Source organism: Pogoniulus pusillus, chromosome 10, assembly GCF_015220805.1.
Source record: "Pogoniulus pusillus isolate bPogPus1 chromosome 10, bPogPus1.pri, whole genome shotgun sequence".
Classification (NCBI taxonomy): Eukaryota; Metazoa; Chordata; class Aves; order Piciformes; family Lybiidae; genus Pogoniulus; species Pogoniulus pusillus.
In genome coordinates, this window is record NC_087273.1 from 8,700,487 (window position 1) to 8,722,891 (window position 22,405).

General features: G+C 48.3%; 1 protein-coding gene across 3 annotated transcripts in view; it reads left to right on the forward strand.

Annotated features, from left to right (window-relative positions):
- The first annotated feature begins 15,725 nt into the window (after positions 1-15,725).
- The window catches only part of ANK2 (ankyrin 2), a 333,329-nt gene continuing 326,649 nt past the window's right edge, over positions 15,726-22,405 (forward strand). For 2 of the 3 annotated variants that reach the window (XM_064149789.1, XM_064149786.1), the window contains exon 1: positions 17,951-18,181. Coding sequence is in view for 2 of the 3 variants with exons in the window: in XM_064149786.1 (XP_064005856.1) it covers positions 18,110-18,181 (72 nt within the window). In the remaining variant the exon portion in view is untranslated. Of the gene's footprint in view, positions 15,954-17,950; positions 18,182-22,405 lie in introns of those variants that run through there. The other variant, XM_064149794.1, reaches the window with a different exon arrangement.

Consider the following 22,405-nt stretch of genomic DNA (forward strand, 5'->3'; position numbering starts at 1 on the left):
GTTGTGCATCTAATTCTTCCATCTGCTTTCCTGGCACTGAAAATAAAACTGGTTAATGCTGAATAAACCTCTTTTGGCCTCTGCTTAGTCCATCAGAGTGGTCAAAAGTACAGTAGAGTTACTGTATAATCTTGTATTTGAAAGTGACAAGCAGTGTCAGAAAATCTGTTAGTGAGAAGGAAAAAAGCTTACTTCCCAGTCTATGTGCACATCATGTGTGGGGAATTTTATTTTTTAGAAGACTTTTCAAGGGAAGAAATAAAAGCTTTGTTTGTTGCACAGATTCATAGGCTGGTTTAGGTTGGAAGGGACCTCAAAGATCATCCAGTTCCAACCCCTCTGCCATGGGCAGGGACACCTCCCACTAACTCAGGTTGCTCAAGGCCTTATCTGACCTGGCCTTGAACATCTTCAGGGAGGGGGCATTCACAGCCTCCCTGGGCAACCTATTCAGGGTCTCACCACTCACACTGTCAAGAATCTCTTTCTAATCTCAAGCTTTTATCCATTCCTTCTCATCCTATTGCTCCAAGCCCTTGTAGAAAGTCCCTCTCAGGCTTTCTCGCAGCCACCGTCACATACTGGACAGTTGCTCTAAGGTCTTCCTGGAGCCTTCTCTTCTCCAGTCTGAACAGCCTCAACTCTCTTAGCCTGTCCTCACAGGGGAGGTTCTGGAGCCCTCTGATCATCTTTGTGGCCTCCTCTGCACCCTCTCTAGCAGCTTCATGTCCCTCTTATACTGGGTGCACCCAGTGCTGTAGGTGGGGTCTCAGCAGAGCACAAGGGCAGAATCCCCGCTCTGTCCTGCTTGTCCCACTGCTTTTGATGCAGCTCAGCACATGCCTCCCTTTTGGTCTGTCAGCAACCATTACCAGCCCATATTTAATCTGGCAACTAGCTCCCACTTACAGATATGTGTTACAGTTGTGTAGTCCACAAGTCAAGATGTTGATCTAAAATATTTCATTGTAGGCTGGCACTAATTTAAAAACCCCTAAATATATATTTGAGGTAATAAAACTTTGAGCTTGTATCTAAGTCTGCTGTTAGAGCTCTGTGGGGATGTAAAGATAAATTTACATATTTAGTTGTGAGATTGCTTTAGTGAGTTTTATTGCAGGGCAAAGAAGAACAGTAACAGAATGCTTTATAAAAGTGTGAAGCTTCTTTCTATTTATAAGGATGAGCAAGTTATTTTGAAACCAGAAGTACATTCCTAAAATACCCTCAAAGTCTTTTGAAGGAAGCTGTCAGTGACACCCCAGGCAGTTCTGCAGCTTACAGCAGATTTTCTGGTAAAAAAGGTTAAGGTTTTTAATCCTTTGCTCTGGAATAACTGGAGCACTGTAGATATTTTAACAATGCATATTAGAGTCACCGAATGTTAGAGGTTGGAAGGGATCTCCAAATATCCTCTAGGAGGACTCCCTTGCCAGAATAGGATCACCTGGGGCAGATCACATGTGAATGCATCCAGGTGGGTTTGGAATATTTCCAGGGAAGGAGTCTCTGCAGCCTCTCTGGAAAGCCTGCTCCAGGGCTCCAGCATCTTGACAGGGAAAAAGTTTCCCTTTCTGTTCCTGTGGAACCTCCTCTGCTCCAGCTTGCCCCTATTGCCCCTTGTCCTGTTATTGGATATTCCTGAGCAGAGCCTGACTCTCCTCCTGACACTACCCTGCACATCTTTCTCAGCATGAATGAGGTCACCCTCAGGCTCCTCAGCTGCAAGCTGAAGAGCCCCAGCTCTCTCAGCCTGCCCTCAGCAGGGAGATGTTGGGTGTTACTGGCATATTTTTTGCTGTCTAAGAAAAGAATCTTTGAAGAATTCAGTAGAAATAACACAGCACTGAGCATGTAATACCCATGGTGGCTTTGCAGGCAGGAAGAGCAGAAGGAGGGAAAAAATAGATGGGTACCAGCAGCATCCTTGGCTCCCAGAGAGACTCTGATTAGCATCTGAGCCACCAGCAGACGGCAGTCAGGAGGGAGTGGAGAGTATTACCAGAAGCAGATGGAGAGGGCATAGCAGTGATCAGACTCCAGATATCAGAAACTGAGGGGAAAAGTGGGAGATAAGCAACAAATCTTCGGGGTGGAGGGAAAAAACCTGTGAATGCTTCTTGGAAATGGTGTAAGGACAATTGTTCCTCAGGCACTGCAAGGGAAGGGTTGGGGCAAGGCTAGGAGCTAACCTGTGTGCCAGGCATTCCTGTGTGGACTTCAGCAGTGTTAACCTTTATAGGGTTTATTAATTGCTATTATTTAATCTGCCTCTTCTGTCTTCTATTAGGTGCCTAAGATCTCTGGGATTACAGACCCAAGATACCTCAGAAAAGGACTGATCAATGAATGTCTTCAAGGCATCCTGCCTGAAAGACAAGTTTGTTTGTTTGTTTTTTTCCCATATTTCTGATATGAGGGATTGAAAAAAAACAAAACAAAACCAAAAACCAAACCACCAACAAAACATAAACCCAGCCTGCTCTGGGAAAACGTTTTGGATTTTTCTGCTGAAATTCATTTCAGTCAAAAATTCATCCATGTTATAAATAATTCAGTTCATAAATGATTCAGACTTTGTTTTGTGGAGAGTGGAGCAGAACTGCAGAAGCCTGAGTTTTGCTCTTTTATTAATAATTCCTGACTGGAACACATAGCAGCAGAAGTCACCCTTCTGTTCCTTTCCATATTTATATGGGTTAAGTATTTACAATTAAACTTCAACATTCTTTTTCTCCTTTTCCAAGCTAGTGCAGAGATCTTAAGCACGTGTGACAGTTAATATCTGCTGCTGTTAGCCCTCCCCATCAACATATGCTAAGGAGTCCATCTGTTGAGTTTTAGCATCAGAGAGTCTAGTTGGAGGCTTGTATCTAATGGAGACCCTCACAGGTTGATACCAGGGCAGGGCTGTTCAAAATAGTCATCAGTGACCTGCATAAGGGCACAGAGGGCACTGGCTGCAAGTTTGCTGATGACACCAAACTGTGAGTGGTGGCTGACACCCCCTCAGGCTGTGCTGCCGTTCAGCCAGACCTGGACGGGCTGGAGAGCTAGGCAGGGAGAAATGGAATGAAATTCAACAAGGAGAAGGGTAGAGCCTTGCTCCTGTGGAATAACAACCTCGTGGACCAGTAGAGAGTGAAACTGACCTGTTGGAGGGCATTGTAGGGGAAAGGGACCTGGAGATCCTGGTGGATAAAAGTATGCTTATGAGCCAGCAATGTGCCCTTGTGGCTAGGAAAGCCAGTGGCATCCTGAGGTATATCAGAAGGGAGGTGGTTAGTAGGTCAAGAGAGGTTCTCTTCTCCCTCTACTCTGCCCCAGTGAGGCCACATCTGGAATACTGCGTCCAGGTCTGGGCTCCTCCAAGAAAGACTTCAGGGAGCTGCTTGGAAGAGTCCAGCACAGAGCCACAAAAATGTTGAAAGCAGTGGAAAATCTCCCTGCTGAGGGATGTGGGACTCTTTAGCTTGGAGCAGAGGAGCCTGAGGGCTGACCTCATTCATGTCGATAAAGACGTGTGAAGGGCAATGTTGGGAGGACAGAGCCAGGCTCTGCTCAGGAATGTCCAATGATAGGACAAGGGGCAGTGAGTGCAAGCTGGAGCAAAGGAAGTTCCTCTACAGTTTTGCTTTAGGTTCATCAGCTCCTAGGAACTTCCAGCAGGGACTTTATTCCTTGTTATTTTTTTCTCCCAGGAAATACTACATTGTACTTTAAAACTCAAGATGATCCTGTGAAATCAGAAGTTCGTAAGCTTGGAGTGCACATTTGATTTTGTTGATATCTCTGTCTCCCTTGACTGTTGTGTGTGTTGAAAGAACATCATTACATATAAATCTGCCTTGAGCAAAAACCAGCATTGATTCTGCTCTTTGTGACCCAGCACAGGGCTGAATCTCAAATTATTTTTAGCACTCATATTTTTACTTCTCTCTTCCACTCCTTGCAGACTCTGCATGGTAGCAGGACTGTAATTGTGAGCTGTGTAAAAACTTTTGGTACCATCAGAACATTCAGCATTTGGGTCTTAAAGAGCTCTGTGTTTGGGGGAAAAAATAGCTTTTTGATGACTGTAGACCTTCTCATCCATGATCTTGTCCCCCCAAATTGCTGCTTTGATTTCCTCTCTGATGCAACATGTTCAAGCTTAGAGATTGGCATTCTGAATTCAGTTGTCTTTTAGCAAGGGCTACTGTGGTTAGCCTTAGTGGTGCCAACTTGCTGATTGGGACCAGGGCTCTGTTGTGTTAGGCTTTGTCCAGATAAAGAGCTTGGAAGCAAGAAGGACACGAGGAAGGGGAGGAGGATGGGAATGGAGGTGTGCTGCAGTTGATATGATGGTGTCATTTTTAATGAGCAAGTAGAGGATCTCAGTGATGCAGAGAGAGCAGCAGGGTCTCCTTGCTGTCAGCTGCAGAGCCACTGCATGCCTTTAAGGGACATCTGGGCTACTCACATCTTCAGATACATCTCTTGCCGTGTCGTGGCTGCCTCCCACAAGCTGTGTTAGTGCTGTGACAATGCTGCAAGGAAGCAGATGGTTGTAGTGGAGCAGCCTGATGCTCCACCATTACTGGACTTGGGGCTTTTCAGCAGTCAACAGCCAGTGCAGTGTCCCACTCCTGGCATGATGCTTGTGCCCCCTTCCTGCAGCATGGAAAAGCTCTTTATCTTTGTTTTCTACCTCGTGTTAATTTGTAGCTTTTGTGTTTGACTGCCCTCCATCTTGCTGTCACTTGGAGCAAGCAAAAAGTCTGGGGAAAAAAACATCCTATAGCAAATCTGTTCTTAATTACAGTTCTTGCAGAAGGGTCAAGTTGTCATGAGATGCTGAAGTGCTCTTGTGCAGGATGTGGGTGTCTGCAGTGAGAGAGCTTCCTAAATCTTTACTGGCCTCCTCTGTGGGCATGCAGTGTACCCAAGGACTATGCCATTCTCTTTGTTAACTTGGATTCTTTTGCTTCATTTCCATCTGACCAGGCCGGGTTTGACATTGCCTGTTCTTGCTGGCTTGCCTTACACAGCTGATACTGGCATTCAGATCTTCTTTTCTGGGATGTGCTGTGTATCCTAGTTTAAATCAGACTTTGAGGCAGTCCTTGAAAGCTAGTGGGTAAGAAAATTAGCTATTTTCTAGGGAGGCTCTAAATCAAATTAGAGAATTATCCTCTGATAGCTGACAGAGGCACTTGTTTACCCAGGTTCCCTAGAACATAGGTCAGAGTCATAATTGCTTACTTTTGGTACCATGGTGTCTAATGATCTCAGAACAGGATTAAATCATGGGAGTAATGCTGCCTAGTGCTGTAAAAATAATTAGATAAGACCTGCCTGGGTGACTTTGAGAGGTGCCTGAATGGGGAAGTCATGTGGCTCTCACCTACAAGTGATTCAAGTTCTGGAGGTGGTGTTGAGGGGGTTGCTTTCCACCCGAAGTGGAGCGTTCATTATTGTAAGCATTGATAGCAGCACACTTCCTTTGTGTTGGCTTGGCTTTGTAAGGGAGGAATCTGGGATGTTCTGGGTGTGAACCAGCTCTGTTTGTAGTGGCGATACTAAAGCATTCTGTGCTGAATGTGTATGGTAACAGGTTAGAGGGTGGGTCGCAGAATCACACAATGTTAGGGGTTGGAAGGGACCTCAAGAGTTCATCCGGTCCAGCCTCCCTGCCAGACTCCTAGCTTGGTCCTGAAAGCACTGAAGAGAATTTATTTTGAATGTCAGTGCATAGCTGCCATGTTTTGGGGGGGGTTACTCTATTAAATATGGCAGAGCAAGGATCTGGACACATTATGGGCAGTGTTAGGCTGACCTCACAGCTGAAGAAAACATAGTGCCTGGCTGAAGTAGCCATTGCCAGACACTAACCAGGGAGTACTGGCTGTGTAGAAGCACTTGGGCTTTGCAGGTCACCCTGCCCAAAGTCATTGGTGTTCAGGTAGAGGTTGAACATGTCATCAAACCAGCTATGTAGCTTTTCTAATTGTGTCTTCTTCCTCAAAAGGTTGTTCTGTAGTGGAGGTGTAAGGGACAGAGAACAGGAAAGCTGGGGGCTCTTGGACTTGCCTTCAAAGCCAGTGGGTACTGTTACATCATGGGCCAATCCTTTGAGCTGCCAGTGCTGAGAGACTGGGCAACTCTCTGGGTGCTTGGCATCCCACAGGGTTTTTTTTTAGCTGCCAAGCAGAGCCAGGCCAGCTCTCCTATTCATGTTTCTGTTTGCTGGAACTGGTGTTGAGGGCATACTTGGCATGTGTAGCTGTTAGCCAGTTGCTGGAACACCAGTGGAAAAGGAAGGCAGGAGAGGATGGGAGAGCAGTGCTGCCCGTTGCCAAGGTGACTTGTTCTGAGCCAGATAAACACTCACTCATTGCTGCTGTGCTTTCATTGGAGTGCAAGCAGACACCCTAGGATGAGAAGATGTGGGATAAGGGTGAGGAGAAGGGACAAGTCAGCCCTGGCACGGGAAGCAAGCACTGGGCATATGGGCAGTCAAGCTGGATGGGCTTCTGTATCCAGACTGTGCTGCAGTGCCCCACAGTGCCCGTAGCTGGCTGCCAGTAACACCAATCCCAAAGGTCTAATTGCAGTGTTCAGTCCCACTGATCTGTGTGAAAGGAAGGGCCTGGAATAAAGTGAGGAGTGTAGTGAGTCTGATGGGAAAAGCCTTTCAGCCTAGTGTGATTTTACTTCAGGTCATTGAACCCACCCCATTTATCTGTCAGTTTTTTCTGGGGCTGGGGTTGCAGCTCCATTAAATGTAGATGGTTTTATTCTACTCTTTTAGTTTCTAGACTTTTAGGTATGACTGCTCCCAGTGAGGTGCTACTGCCCACTAGCTGATGACTTGCTAAGTCTCTTGCTGTGTCTAATCCTTGCTTAGCCGGGGGCAGTAGCACCAGAGGGATGCTACTGGAGCAGAATAGCTCCTGCCTGGAGCCTCTTGGGGACCCCACGGAGGTTCTGGCCAGCAGAGGGCAAAGCTGCTACACGCTGCCCTGCATTGCAGAGCTTGCTGTGTTACACCCCGGCTGAACAGAGAGATGAAGGTGTGTGCATAACATTTTTTGAGGAGAAACAAGTTCTTTTTGTTGCCAGGTACCCAGTGAGGTGGCCAGGTGCTGGGACAGGCTCCAGCCACAAGCCCTGGCTCTTATCTGCTGCCTGTGGTGGATCAAAAAGATGCTTTTCTAGTATATCCAGGCAAGATTTTTGTCAAGCTGGAAAAATCCTTCTCTGAGGGCACCTACAACTAATTGCATCTGAGTTGAATACCTTCCTTGCCTCGGACAACAGAGCTGTCCACAGATAATGTGGGTAGTTTGGCACTGAATCATTCTTTACAGCCTGCAGAAATGCAGAGGTTTCATCAGTAATGAGATTTCCACTAACTGGTGGTGGGAGCATACACCATGCCCTGTGGGATGCAGGTTACCTGTGTTCTTCCTTGTTGCCAAAAGCAAAACCCCCATAATTCATATCAAAGTGTAGGAAGCTCCCCAGCTCCTTGTCTCTATGGAGGGAGCCTGTTCCAGTTGTCCCACCCTGTAAATAATTCATGGAGCAGACATGGCTGAATGCCTTTTTGCCTTCCTTTGTTTTTTGTCTTGGTGTGAGGTTTTTTACACACACCCATGGTTGGTGTTTCTGATTGTTTTTCCATTCCCTTACCTGCTGCACACTGAAATGTGAGCTTGTTAGGAAAAGTGGCTTTTTGTTACCTAGTGCTTTGTGGAATAGAGCTGGTCCCTTACATCTTGTCCATCATATGTGGTGCCTCAGTAGACAATTCCTTGCAAGGTTTAGCCTAGAAGACCTCTTCTACCCATACAACTGTGAATTATACTTGACTTGGCTCAGCTTAGCCAGGCTAACAAAACCTTGGTTAGTAAGGGACTAGTCTGAACTTCACACTCACAAAAAGTGTCTAGAATAAGGTTCAAAGGCTCTAAATTTCAATCTTCCTGGCAAGTAAAATGGATCAATTACTCTTGTATAGAAATAAATTCAGCTCTGTTGCAAGGTAGCTTACAAGATAGGAAATTGTCTCTTGCTGATTATAAACTAAGGTTTGTCTTCACAGTGACTTTTATCTGGCTTAGCCTCAAGAAAATGTGGCAAGATTTCAGCACAGAAATTGTCACAGGTGGAGGTGAGCTCAACCCCAACTGCTTCGGAGGCATTCACCACCTGTAAACCCAAAGTGATGCAATCAGCACCATCCTTTGTCCTCTTTTCCCCATCAGTGCAGGGTGTGAATGGGGACCCACGTTTGAGTGCAGCTCCAAAAGTGGAGTTGGGGCACTGTTAATGACAGGGCAGAGCCAGTTCCATCTTGCTCCTTTTTATCTTACCTTTTCCTTTGTTATTCTCCATGTTGTAGCTGTAGACTTTCTTGCTTCTAGTGTCTTGCACTGTGGCAGATATAGAAACATCTATCAATTAACCTGGCTAAAGTCTCAGGCATAGTTAAATCTTTCATCTGCATCTGCTTTTGTATTATGTCTTATTTTGTATTAGTTCTGATGTTTAACACTCTCAAAACTGAAAGCTGAATTTGGAATCCACTGAAATTCCTTGACCCACCACAATTCATCCTCAAACAATTTCCCCCTCTCTTCTCCCAGCAATAGCTATGAGGTGTTTTCTGGTGCTAGATTCACCTCTCCTGTCAGATGTGAAAAGGTAGATTAAACTCTGTGCCCAGAGCCATGGAGAGAGGATCAAACAACTGCATCTCCTGGATTTTCCACTTGACAGCAGTTTATTTTGCTCTTAGGAAAAGCAGATGATTGAGCAGATTTACTCGATGTTTATGCGGCTTGCTAAAGGTTGAGGTGATGAGATCCATCTTTGAGAGGGTGGCAAGGGTCTAGGGCTGGCAGCTTTGTTCTGTGCCCTGTTCCCACTCCCTGCCCTGCCCTCCTCTCCGCCCCCCACCACAGAGAGGTCCTCCATCCCTCTCATCATTTCTGTGGCCTCCTCTGTACCCTTTCCAGCAGCTCTATGTCCCTCTTATGCTGGGTGCATCAGAACTGGAGGCAGTGCTGCAGGTGGGGTCTCAGCAGAGCAGAGGGGCAGAATCCTCTCCCTGTGCTGCTGCTCTCACTGCTTTGGATGCAGCCAGCACACAGCTGCCTGCTGGGCTGCCAGTGACCAGTGCTGGCTCACAGTGAGATTTTTATCGTTTCCAAGCCTGTGTTTGGCACCATCCCCTGCTTCAGGTGCCCTGATTATGCCTCCTGTGCTGTATTTTATACCCCATTCTTTGTCCAAGTATTTAAGGTGTTGCTTGTGGCTGGGTTGGACTCCTTCCTTTAGGGAGTCCTGACATTGTGGCTCAGTGTTTTTAACTGGTACTTTCTTCTTTTGTTGATCAGGTACTCCACATTTATTTTGTCCTAAATTGTGTATGGTGCTTCCTCAATGTCCAAAAGCAACAAATTTAAGGAATATTTAACTATATTAAAGCAGCTGATAGAAAAGTCCTTCCTTTGAGAGCTTCCTGAGGAGTTTGTGTCAGAAAGGAACAGCTGGAGCTTTCACAACAGAGAGGTAGGCCTGTGGTGGCTGATGCTGAATGTGGTCACATCATACATGGAGACTATAACTTGGCCTTTGGATGTGAGGTGGTGATTTATGTGGGGAGATGGAGGTGTTCTGCTTCATGTGGTAGTAAGTGAAGCTGAGAGACATATGCAGTGTTAGGCTGGCATCCTATGCTGAAAAAAAAGACAGCTTGTCCACCTAGGAAAACGTTCCTTTCCACTAGCCCAGCATGAAGGCTGCTGGATGGCAGTAAATGTATCCTGCTGTGTGGGCAGATGTTAATTAAACTGTCTTGTGCTGGTTGTTCTGCTGTTGGCAATCACCACCTTTCCAAATGGTGATGCCTCTCCTCTGCTGCTTTGTCTCTTTGGAACAGCCTTGGAGAGAGGCATGATGCTGATCCACTGCCTGTGCCCCTGGAGCTGTAGTCAAACAAGCTGTGTCAAAATCAAACTGAGAGGCAGAAAGATGACAGTGAAAAGTCAGAGTACCTGGGTTCAAACATTTCCTTAATATAACAGCATTCTCTGTCTGATGGCCAGAAGGAGGAAAGGGAGGTGGTGTAGACCCCATCCCTGGAGACACTCAAGGTCAGGCTCGATGGGGCTCTGAGCAGCCTGGTCTAGTTGGGGATGTCCCTGCTTACTGCAGGGGTGTTGGACTAGATGACTTCTAGAGGTCCCCTCCAACCCAGTGCATTCTGTGATTCTGTGCAAGCAAACTGGTGCTTCTGTCGTGTGCAGATGGAGACCCAAATGCCACCAGGAGCGGCACACATAAGTTGAACCTGGCAGTGGTAAAAGCAGGAAGGATGAAAAGATCAGAGCTACTGGCTGGCTGTGGACAGGAGGGTGGAATCTGTCCCAGGGACACTCCTGAGGAGGTGTCAACCCAGGCTCAAAGGGTTAATTACAAAAGCAGGTTACCTCCCCCCCCTACCCCACCCCGGTGCCTCAGCACTGCCTGCTTTTAGCCATGATGGGAATTAGAAGCGACAAGATTCCGCAGGGGAGCTCTGTCCTGGGCTTTGCTTCACGCCTAAAGCTGGACCTACCAGAAACCTCCTGAGAGAACCTGGGCTGCTGGACCTTTGGGTGACTCAGCTGCCATCAGCCACAGTTTGGCTGAGCATCTCAGCTTCCCCAGTGAAAGAGCTTTCCAGTTTTCTGGCATTTGCCTCTCTTAGCATACCAGGATGTTTTCTGAGCCAGACGCGACAGACAGGGGTGAGCTGGCGCGACAGGCTCCACTTTTCCCTGGCAGAGGCAGTGCAATCCTTTCCTCCCTACCGTCATCTCCTTGGAGAAGTGCAGGGAAGGCAAGACTCCCACGGGAGTGCTGGGACAGGCTTTCCTGGTCTCAGCACCATCCCAGCACATGAAGGAGTGCCTGCGGATGAGGGTAATGACTCGGAGCAGCCCTGTGACCCCGCACAGCTAAAGAGGGCAACATGTGGTGACACAAAAAAAAATAACACATATGGAATAGCAATGCCACCAAAAAGCCCAATAACTAATAACCAGCAAACCTGCTCCCAGTGGCATTGTAATTCCCTAGTTTTACTAATGTTCTTCTAGATCTACCCTTTAAAAGAGGTGTGGACATCGTCAGGGAGAGAGAGGTGACCTGGAGTTTGTGGCTGTGAGGTGATGAGTGCCGACCCCTCACGCTGGGCACAACAGACCCTTCTGCACAGGGCTGCATGTGCAACTGCAGGTCATGGACAGGCTGAATAACGTTCTTGCCTTCAGCAAGATGACTTGGTTGTGTGACACTCTTGGAAGCGTCCAGTATCTGCTGTGGAAAATGCAAGGAGCAATTCTGTCAGAAAGCACATCATTTTGTCAGTTATATTGCTTTGCTCTGGGTGTTCACAGAATAGCTTGCAGGGCACTTTTGAACTCAGTGGAAGCATCAAATGTGTGTTGCTTTGCCAACAGATATTGTCAAAGAAATGTAGTGTAGCTATTAAATAATTATATGTGAGATACTAACAACTTAAGAAGACCACATGACAAAAAAACCTAGCAAGACTGAATACCCATTTTGGTGAAAATTAAAGGGTTTTTTGGTCTGGTTTTAAATGCAGCAATTCTAAAAGCCTCTTTGTGAGCCAAGAAGCTTACACAGAAAGTGTTTTGAGCAGGAAGTTGATAGAGACACAGAAATATTAGTGAGAGGCACAGAAATATTAGTGCAGCTTCTTAAGTCTATCTTCTGCATAATATCAAAAAGAGAATCCTGATCTTAGGACATGACAAGACTAAAGCTCCTCTGTGTCTTTCAACATCAAACCACAAAGGCCAGCATTAGGTGACACTAATCTATGCAATACCACGGGCAGTTTGAGGCCCATCAGATGAAGTTCTGTCACCATCCCATCTGTTTTGTATTCATCTGTCACTGAGCCTCAGAGCCACTGGAGAGGAAAAAGAACTGGCAATGTCGTGCAGTGACTTTTTGACATCAATACAAGCAGTGTGGGAATTGGTAGAGGTTGTTTCCTGGTACTTAGCACGGGCATCGAAATGTGACACGGTGAGGGGGGGAACCCACAAGTTCTGTGAGTACCACATCACCTCCCACTTGTGAGTAAATACCATTGTCGTTCTTCACAGTCTCTAGACCCAAAGCTACAGCTACATCACGTTTCAGTTGTTTCCTAACAAGAGAGACAAGGTGTGTCAGATTTGACATGCAAGCCTCCTGACAGTACAGTCTGAGTCCTGTAGGCTCTGCTACCACCATTGGACTGCACAGGTACAGAATGGACTCTGTTGAGTGGAATGAGCTGCATTGCTCCATGCAGGTGTCTTCAGTGAAACCAAGACTGGCTAACAGCAGATGTTAAAGGGAAGAACAAGAGCAGACAAACACCCAGTGGGACTGAGGTTTCCTTTTGCTCAGCACTTCATCTCCAGCAGTTGGTACCCAGGGAAGAGGAAAAAAATGGATAAACAGCTCCTTAGCCTCTAGACTGCAAAATACTTTTTATCTCCTACTTCTTACTGCTCCCAGTAAGCTCCTTCTCAGTCCTTAGTGACACCTACTGAAGAGTAAGTGTTCTTTCTCTGTTTCTCACCGGCTGCCCTACTTTACACCATCACCTTGGAGATAGAAAACAGAACTGTGTGCATAAGCAGCTTCAGCTTGTTCTCGTTCCTGATTCCTTTTCTTTATTTGAGGTGAGAAAGCAAAACCCTGACTCTGCTGAAGACCCTGGGCAAGTCATAGGCCAGCTCGGTGCGGCAGAGGCTGCAGCTCTGGGAGGTGAACGCGACAGAGAAGCACTTGAGGCATTCCTCGCAGGTCGTGGCTGTCGTTTCTGCAGCGCCTTTGTTCTGGAGCAGTTTCCATGGTGCCTCTGCTTTGTCGTCAGACCTGTCTGCAGGCAGCGTTCCTCTCCAGCAGCCACACAAGATGAATTTACCAGGCGGGGCATGGCGCTGCTGCATGGCTGCGCTGCTGGGCGTCAGCCACCGCAGATATCTTGCAGGCTGTCTCACGGGTGCAGCTTTAGAAAGTAAAGACTGATGCTTTTTAACTGAAGGAAGACATATACAGGTTGCTGCCTGAGAATCCTGCTCAACCTTTCAGCAGTCACATTTGGCAAACAGCAAGAGTAGGGCTTTTACTTGAAGGGATCGTTGCTAGCATCGTAGCATTGCTGTGACAAACCCCAAGCAGCAGAGGATACAAGATGAAAGAGCAGCCATGCTGCTTGCTGCAGCACTCTGACATGGGTGTGAAAGCAGATGATCTGTGCGTGTAACACAGCATCACTCCTCCTCTCATGCTGGGACTGGCAGGGATGAGGTCAAGCTCATTCATCCTTTATCCAGCTGTTACTTCTCTGCTAACTGTTCTGATTCCAAAGCACCAACCTTCTGAACTGCTTCAGCAGGAGACAGAGAACCTCAGAGTCCTTCTGCCAGATATGAAGTCAGAAGGGCTGAATAATCTGGCCCCTATGTCCAGCAATAAAGTCCTTGAAGAAACCCTAAGCTTTGAGAGGTAGAGACTGTTTCAGAGTGCTTATGGCCCAAGACTACAAATATCTCATCAAGAAAGCTGGTTATAAGAATCTCACAGACTGTTCATCCAAAAAGAATTGGAGTGTAAAATCACTACCCAAGTGAAAAAGCAGGCAGAAGGGCAAAGCTGTGCTAATGGGAGGGAGGGGGGAAGTTTAACTCCCAGGCACAGCAAAGGGTATGTTAAATGGCAGCAGTAAGGCTGGAGGTTTGTTAGCAGGCTGTGTACAGGAGTGCAGTGTAATCCAGGATCTGCAGGTATCGATAAGAAATGGAACAACAATAGACTTAAAGTACAGAGAGAATATAACCAAGGACACAAGGGCAGCTTAGAAATAGATATGTCCTTGTCACAAAAATTCAGTGCTTTGAGCAGAAGAGAGGTTTTATTTTTTCATTCGGATGAAATTCATGCTGTGTGTTGGGATGGAACAGGCTACAGCCCAAAGCTGCACATGAAAATTAATGGTTTGTAAATCTTGGAAGAAGTTCCCAAATATGCCTGGAAAATGATAATGTTCAATTAAATAGGAATTTAGGACTTTAAATAGAAATTAGGATCCAAGCCCTTTAGGTGGTCCTGAAAATCACAACCCCTCTGCACTGCATCAGTCAAATTCTGCCTCCCCCTCCGTGCTTCTCTTTGTGCTCCTCTTCCAGCACCTTCCCCAGCTCCTGCTGGCACAGGCCTCTGCCTGGAGCCTAAGCCAAGTAGCAGGACTTTGAAACATGGCATTCAAGCTGCCTCGGTGAGGACAGGAGAGAGGATTGTCCATCCCTGCTGAGACCATTCAGAGCTGGAGCTGTGGGAGCTGTTACACACCAGCCAGCCGCTATTTTTCCACTGGATACCTCCCTCTTACTTTTGGCCCATTTTTGTACCTCTGACGTGGAAGCACAATGTTGGATGGGCAATGAAAGAGCAGGCTATACTCCAATGAAGTTAAGAAGCATGAGGTCTATTTTGAATGTGGCTTCTTTTTTTTCCTCTTGGCTGATGGTAGACTCTCACATGCACATAACTGTGCACCTGACCTGTTCTGGGTCTGGTGGAGGTGATGGGAGTCTGTAGGAAGCTTTGCCCAAGGAGCGTAGGCAAAGGACGGCATACACTGAGCCCATCCTGCAGAGCAGGACATGCAGCACAGAAGGTGGGACTGCAGGGAGGCAAGTCTCCAGCACGTGTGATCCTCTGCTGAAGTGAGGTCCCCAGAGAGCTTTAATTGACGTAGATGAATGTTGTCCTTTTGTGCTCTCCTCAATTACTGCGAGCCGTGTGGCGCTGATTCACTACCTGCATCAGCATCAGTCCACCTCTTCAAGCAGGGCACAGGCTGGCTGGGGAACCATGCCCAGAGCACTGCCACCCTGAGAAAGACAGCAGAGGAATTGAGAAAATTGGATCGTGCTTTATGTATCCGTGTTGTTTCACCCTGTACATTAGGGCCTTGCACTGGTCACCAGCAGGACACAGGCTGGTTTTCTCCTCCCCTCCTTGCTGCCAGGAGGCACTAATTGGCTACTAGAGCTTGGCCTCTGAATGAGAAGTTTGTTGCAGAGACAGAAACAAAATTAGGACAGGGTGCCTTGGGGCTCTTCTAGGCTGTCTCCATGTCCAAGGTTGAACCTCTCTGGATTATTTGGAGTCAGGAGACAGATTTTTTCCACGGCCAGCCAGTGCTGGGCTGGGCCACAGCAGTAAAATACCATGAGGAGCTTCTCTGCACTGCACTAGATTAACTTCCTAGGAACCTCTGAGAATTTTACTACATCCATGATTCTCTCCCCCAGCAGCTCCACACTGGGAGTGGGTTGTACACAAGCACAGAGGTGAAGGAAGTCTTCCATCTGGCAAAGGCTTGGGAGAAAGGAAAGGAGAGAAAAAAAACACCTCCTTATTTTGGAGGTGTTAAAGAAGACTTGCAAGAAAATAGAAAGGAAAACGATCACTGAATGTGAACAGGATTATTTGTGGCCATTAGAGACAAGAGCAGAGTCACAAGTTTTCCTTGCAGCCACCCTCCAACAGCAGACTTGATGCTTGAAACTCAGCCATGGCCAGACCACTGTTGTCCTCTCACCTGTGTCTTCATTTTCCACTAATTCCCTCTGCTCCTCCCTTCTCACTAAGCATTCAATTACCGCCACCTGCCAGTTATTATTGCTTCTCAGCCCTCCTTATCTTCCAGAACCATCCAGTCCACCTGTGACTGCATTGGAGCTGCATTGCCAGAGGTAGCTCCTGGGAGTAAACTTGTTTTATATGCACAGGACGCTGTGGTGCTGGGATCCAAGGAGAAGACATGGTCAGGTGTTGCTTCTGGAAGTACCAGGAGATGGAGAGTGCTAAGGGAAGAAATGCAGGTAAGCAGGATGGAGGCTGTTGTAGCGAACAGAAAGGTGAATCTTGCAGGTGGCTTTGGCTTCAGTTCAGTCCGCTCTGAAGCGCAGAGACTCAGCCTCTGTGCTGGGTAACACAGCACAGAGTCACAACTTAGGAGCTAGGCGAAACTGAAGAAGGAGGGAAATAAATGTAATGCATTTGCTGACTGTGGGGGAAATAAGCACGTAGTAAGTGGAAGACATATTTGTGTATCTGTGGCTCTGACGAGAAGGGGCTGTTCTGTGCTGTTGTTGGTGTAGTTCTCTCGCTCCCAGCAAGGTGTGATAATCTCAGACAATTTTGCATTCAAAATTAGTTTTTCTCCCTTCATCCTGGGCTCTCACTGCTCGTCCTGGACCAACACCAGCACACAGGGCTGGAAAGTCTCTCTGGGAAAACAGCCTTCCAGAAAAATCAGCCTTCAGCTGGACCCAGCTGACCTGCCAGGTGCCAGTGTCCTCGGGGGAGGTGTGCAGGTGGGGCTAAAGGTATTGGCTAAATCCTGCCACAAACAAGACTAAGTAGTTTTCAAATTAATTAGCTGGAAGGAGTAAATTTAGCATCTCACTGACGGCAATTTTTGAATCTGTGCTTCCAAAGGCTGACTTTAGCTCCTAGCACTTGAAAGCTGGTGAGATGACACAGACCAGTGCCAGCTCTGGAGCCAGGAGCAGGGTGGGAGCCCATGAATGCTTTTGATACACCTTGTATCAAAGACAAACCCCCTGTTTTTGGAAAGACACCCGTGTGGAGCAGGGAATTTCTGCTCTGCTGAGTGAGGGGATCGCTTTAATACACTAGCAGGCAGATGGCTGAGTAACTGGATGGGGTACTTTGGTGAGGATTTGTGACACGGCACTAAGGCAGGGAAGCTTTCCTTGGCCAGGCAGGGGTGTGCCAAGCTCCCGTGGCTAAAACCTGGAGCTCAGCAGGTGTGACTAACTGTTGGAATCCCTTACCTCGGGATAGAACAGAATCATTTTAACTTGGCAACTTCATCTTTCTGACGTGAACGTTGTAGCTCCACCAGCTGTTTGGGGTTTGCTATAGGAGTCACTAAGGGAATTGTATTCCCAGAAATTCCTGTCTTATGCAGCAGCTCAGACTCTCCGATTATAGGGTCCCTCGTGGCCTTAAAATATCTGAATGTAGGCAGCAGGGAATAACTCTTCTCCCTTCATGTTCCACCCGCATAAAGGCCAAAAGGCATTCAGCAATTTAAACCCCTGCATGCGTTTCTGCGGAGTCAGACGGTGGAGGATGATGGTAATTGCACCTGAAAATAGCCACATTGGTCTAAACCCCTCAGCCACGGGGTTGTTCCTCCCTGCTGAAACTTAGAGCTGAAGGCGAAGCTCTAGGGAGATGTGGCTATTAAAAACAAAGCCCTGGTGGGTTCCAGCGCTGCCCACGGGCGCCCCGGCTGTGGCTACCCACATGCTGCTGGGCTGGGCACGTAAGGAGAGTAGGAGGTAGGGCTGTGTGGGTGTAGGGAGTGTGGGGGGGACAGGGCTGAGCTGGACTGCGAGGGGGTACATGTATGATGGATGTAGGTGTGTGGGGGGGTGTGCCGGTGGGACTGTGCTGTGTGTCCGTGTGATGTGTGTGTGCGAGGGGTGATGTGCCGGCGGGGCTGCACGACGTATGGGTGAGGGTGCGATGTGTGTGCGTGTGCTGACTGGGGCTGTGCAACGTGCGCATACGAGGGGGGTGCGATGGATGTGTGTGTGCCGGTGGGGCTGCACCGGGGTGTGTATGTGCGTGCCCGGGGGTGTGTGCGCGCGGACGAGGCGGGTCCTCCCCGGTGCCCCCCCGCCGGCAGCGCGGAGCTGTCCATGATCTCATCGGGAGCCCGGCCTCCGCCTCCGCGCCCGCCGCCGCCTGCGGGCACCCCGCCGCGCCGCACCGGCTCCCCCCCGACACCCACGCACCCAGCCGCGCAGGGCCGGGCGTGCGCCCGCGCTACAGCCGAGTCCGGGCGGCGGCAGCACCACCGCGGCCGTCCGTCCCGGGAAGGTCACCCCCGCTCGCCCCCCGCCGGGGCCGGGGTGGGTGCCGGTGCCGGGCCGCGGGTGCCGGCATGGCGCGGCGCTGAGGAGAGGCGGGCGCCGGCGGGAAGGAGCCGCGGGGCTAGAAGATGGCTTCCCCCGCGCCCCCCGCGCCAGGAGGCGGGCCCTCGCCCCCCGCCGGCCCGCCGCGCCTTCGCCAGGTGGGTGCGCGCCGCGGCGGGGACACGCGGGTCCGCGCTCCCGGCCCGCGCCGCGCGGGGGGCCGCGCCTGCGCCGCTGGCAGGTGCGGCGGAGGGGAGGCGGGGGGAGCGCGGGGGGCACCGAGTCTGGGCACCGAGTCTGGCCGCCGCCCGGTGCCGGGGACGTGTCGCTGCGAGGGCATCCCCGAGGCGGGAGGACCGGCAGGGAGCGGGGAGATGGAGCCCCAGGGGGTGGGGTGGGGGGTGGAACTACTGGGACCCGGGCAGTGCGAAGTCTATGGGCAGTGCTGGGTGGTGCTGGAGATGGGCGGATGGATGCCTTTCTATTACCTGCTCCTCTTTCAATAATAATAATAAAGTAAAAGAACAACGAAAGCCCCAAACTCGCCCCAAAATGCTGTCAGGCAGCCACCTGCGCAGCTGTGCCCGCGCACACCCACACACGTGTAGGTGCACTGGGCTGTGAGCAGTGGTGGTGCAGCGCTGTGCTGCCTTACTGCTGTAGCAGAGCGTATTGAAAGGCATGAATAAAATCTTAATTAACGTAATGCAGCAGTTTTCAAGGGGCCCCTCTGCTCTTGAGACGCTTTCCTGCTTGCATTTGTCCCTGTGCAAGAAGAGAGCTCTGGCTTGCAGCGGCTGCTGCATTAATTTACATTTGGAATGGTGAAGTTGGTGGCAGGAGTTGTTTGATGATCTCTACCTGTCTGGGTTGAGGAGTGGTGCTGGGGTTCCTGAGGGGGCTTCACACTATGAGCACTTAACGCCTGCTGAAAAAAGGAGAGGCAGAAATAGAGGGATGCAATGCTGGGGTGCCTTTCCTGGCTCAGGCTGTAACCTTACTGGGGTAAGACTGCTAAAGAAGAAGCCGTTGCGAAGGAGGATTCCCAGTGAGTAATCAGATTAGCGTAGTATGCATGTACTCAAACAGGAATCCAAATAGAAATGCCATCCTGCTCCCGTTTCCCTTCAGCGTTTTTGCTGAGAAGCTGGTGGTGCTGTTGGCAGGGAGGTCTCCAGGGTCTGCCGTTGGGTCAGACATCTGAAAGTTTGGAGGAGTATCTAAACTTGTCAGCCCCTTTACGTGCTGGATGTTTAGGCTAACTTAAGCAAAAAGGCCTTTGTGTGGGTTTGCTTCTGACCCTGGCTGGAAATGCTACAAGAACAGTTGCCCCTTCACCCTCATGCACTTCCTGTCCTCTTCCTCACTGCAAACTGGAAGGAAAAATATGTCTGATTTTAGTAGCTAAGTTTGGGTTTTGGAGGGAGAAGAATGAGCAAGGATCTCTGGTTTGTTGGCAGTCCGTAGTAGGTGCAATCAGTAGGACAGGTAAAGGGCATTGTGGAGTGAGAGGAGTTCCAGGTAGTGAAGGCAAGGCTTGATGATGAAGGCCCCAAGCACTGGGGAGTCTTGTGACACTTGCCTTCTGTTTGCATGTAACTTACTCCATGTGCTTGTGGCAGCGCAGAGCAACCCCCACCCTGTGCTGAAATACCCTGCTGGAAGGACTCAGTGTTCAGTGACAGACCCAGGCTGCTGCATTCCGTGCAGCATCCCAGACTGACTTCTCATGGGGTTATTCATTTGACGTGAGCATGAAATGCTGAAGCAGTGTCCTGAATTTGTATGTGGAAATCACTCATGGGAAAAAACCTACTACGGAAGAACTTTGACTGCCTTGTGCATGGTGTCTGCTCTCTGTTTAGAGTTATTTCTAGTTACATTTAGAAGGCAATCACTTGTCAGGCTTGTTTCTGAACCGTAACTGTAGCTGTGCTAGAGTCTAGTATTTATTTGAATTTTTACAGCCCTTCAATAAAACAGCAAACATAGGTCTTATTGGGTGACCTTCACTTGAATTTAGAAGTCCATGAAGAAATGCACAAAGCCACTCAGGACCAAGGCAAGGAGCACAGCAAGGACTGAAGTCAGTAATTTTTTCTGTAGATCATGATCAACCATCTCTTGTATTCTTAGGAGGGAAGGAGGATGGAGCTGTGAGAGTACGAAACAGAAGAGAAGTGAAGATGTCTTCTTGAAACCATTCTACCGACTGTTTTGTTATCACAACACACCATGACAGCAAACACTGAAATCAGCAACCTGCTGAATTCCCACTACACTGAGCCCTCTCAGAGGTCCTTGGGGCTATCCCATCTTGCAGCTCAATAGTGAGAGAAGCTGTTAGAACTTAGATTTGTAGGGTTTTTACTGTGTCTTTCAGTTAACTGAAGCGATCTCTGAATCTGTGCTTCCTGTTAAATAGATATTTGGGGGCACTTGCAGAACCGAGGCCGTTATCTGCATCTGTAGCTCTGAACCTGTCCTGGCAAGACCTGTATTTCACTTCAAACACTTGAGCTGTACCATTTAAGCCGTGCTTGAAGTGTATCTTGCCAAGTAGTGTAGTCAATTACCAATGAAGTTTGTTATCACAGTATCACCAAGGTTGGAAGAGACCTCACAGATCATCAAGTCCAACCCTTTACCACAGAGCTCAAGGCTAGACCATGGCACCAAGTGCCACGTCCAATCCTGCCTTGAACAGCTCCAGGGACGGCGACTCCACCACCTCCCTGGGCAGCCCATTCCAGTATCCAATGACTCTCTCAGTGAAGAACTTTCTCCTCACCTCAAGCCTAAATTTCCCGTGACATAGCTTGAGTCTGTGTCCTCTTGTTCTGGTGCTGGCCACCTGAGAGAAGAGAGCAACCTCCTCCTGGCCACAACCTCCCCTCAGATAGTTGTAGACAGCAATAAGGTCTCCCCTGAGCCTCCTCTTTTCCAGGCTAAACAATCCCAGCTCCCTCAGCTGTAAAGCTTAAGACTATACCAAGCAAAACACCAAGTTACTGTAAAATTTCAGTTCTGGTCCTTTTAACAACTAAAATGTTTGAATGCAGAATCCTGGTTAATTTGGCGTTAGGATCTTTGGGAATCAAACAGGAAACAGAGATAACTCCCTCTCTTACTAACTGTTCCCTAGGAAGTATTTTTAATCCATTGAAACTGCAAGCTGGCTGACTCATTAGCAGGACAAATGTACAATAATAATTGTGCTCTTTACGAGGAAACCTAAAATTAGGGTAGCTCAGCACTTTGGGCTTGAGCTGAGGCTGTGTCTGCTTAAATAGAGACAGGCCAGCAATACTAAAATTTGTGAATGGTGTACTGGCCAATACTGGGTTTATGATTTAGTGAAGAACCTGAAGGACACCTTTACCAGAAGAGCTGAAGTATCTTCTCACCAATGTAGATGCTCTGAAGGGCTGAACTATAGTGATTTTGCGGCATTCTGAAGAGAAATTTAAACTGAAGTACAGGTATCCAAATACAAGGGGCAAGCAGTTGATTGTATATCTATAGATAGCTTGGAAATGTCAGGGAGTTGGCTATAGGAATAAAGTCAATGATGAAACCAGGCTTTTTCAGTTTTGTGAAGGTATTGGTTGCTCCAGAGCTTTTCTGCATCACACTAGGACAAACCTTTTAACATTTTCCATGAGGCAAAGAGAGTATGCCCCATCTTTTCTGTGCTGTGAGACCTGGGTCTGTAAACACCCCTTCTGCCTTGTTTGGAGCAAGGGACTGCAATTCCCACACCACTAAGCCTCAGATTGCTCTGGGGTCCTTGTTTGAGAACCAACTCTCCTGTTGTAAGTGACCCACTCTGTATTATCTGCCATGGCACTTAGATATTGCTGCTTTTGTGCCTCTGAGCATGCTTGAGTAGATCAATGATCTTAATCCATTATCTAATAGGAGAAGGAAGTGTGCAGGAGTGTCTTTTACAGTGATTTAGCTCATCTCAGTCAAAGTTGCTTATCGTTGAGCAACTTACAGGAGTCACAGGGTAATTTTCCTGATGTCATGCCATTATTGATCCCCCTGAAACCTGTTTATACCGTGTCATTCTCTTTCAGTAACAGACCTCTCTGTAAAATGATGCTTGGAACTGGAAGTTCTCCTTTTGCTAGTCAAGCTTTTGGTTTGTTTTCATATTTGTGGTTGGTTTGGTTGGTCAGTTGTGATTTTAGTTGTATGTTTCCCCCCGTAAATGTAGTAAGATATATTTAGAAATCCATGTCCAGGAGGACAGAAAGGATTCTGGAGTGTCAAACTCATGGCTGGGAGTGAGAACCAAAACTGGAGAGAGAACACCCAGCATAGTATTCAGAAAAGTGCTAGTGTGGATGTGGGAAGATGCAGAAGAGAGCTCCTGT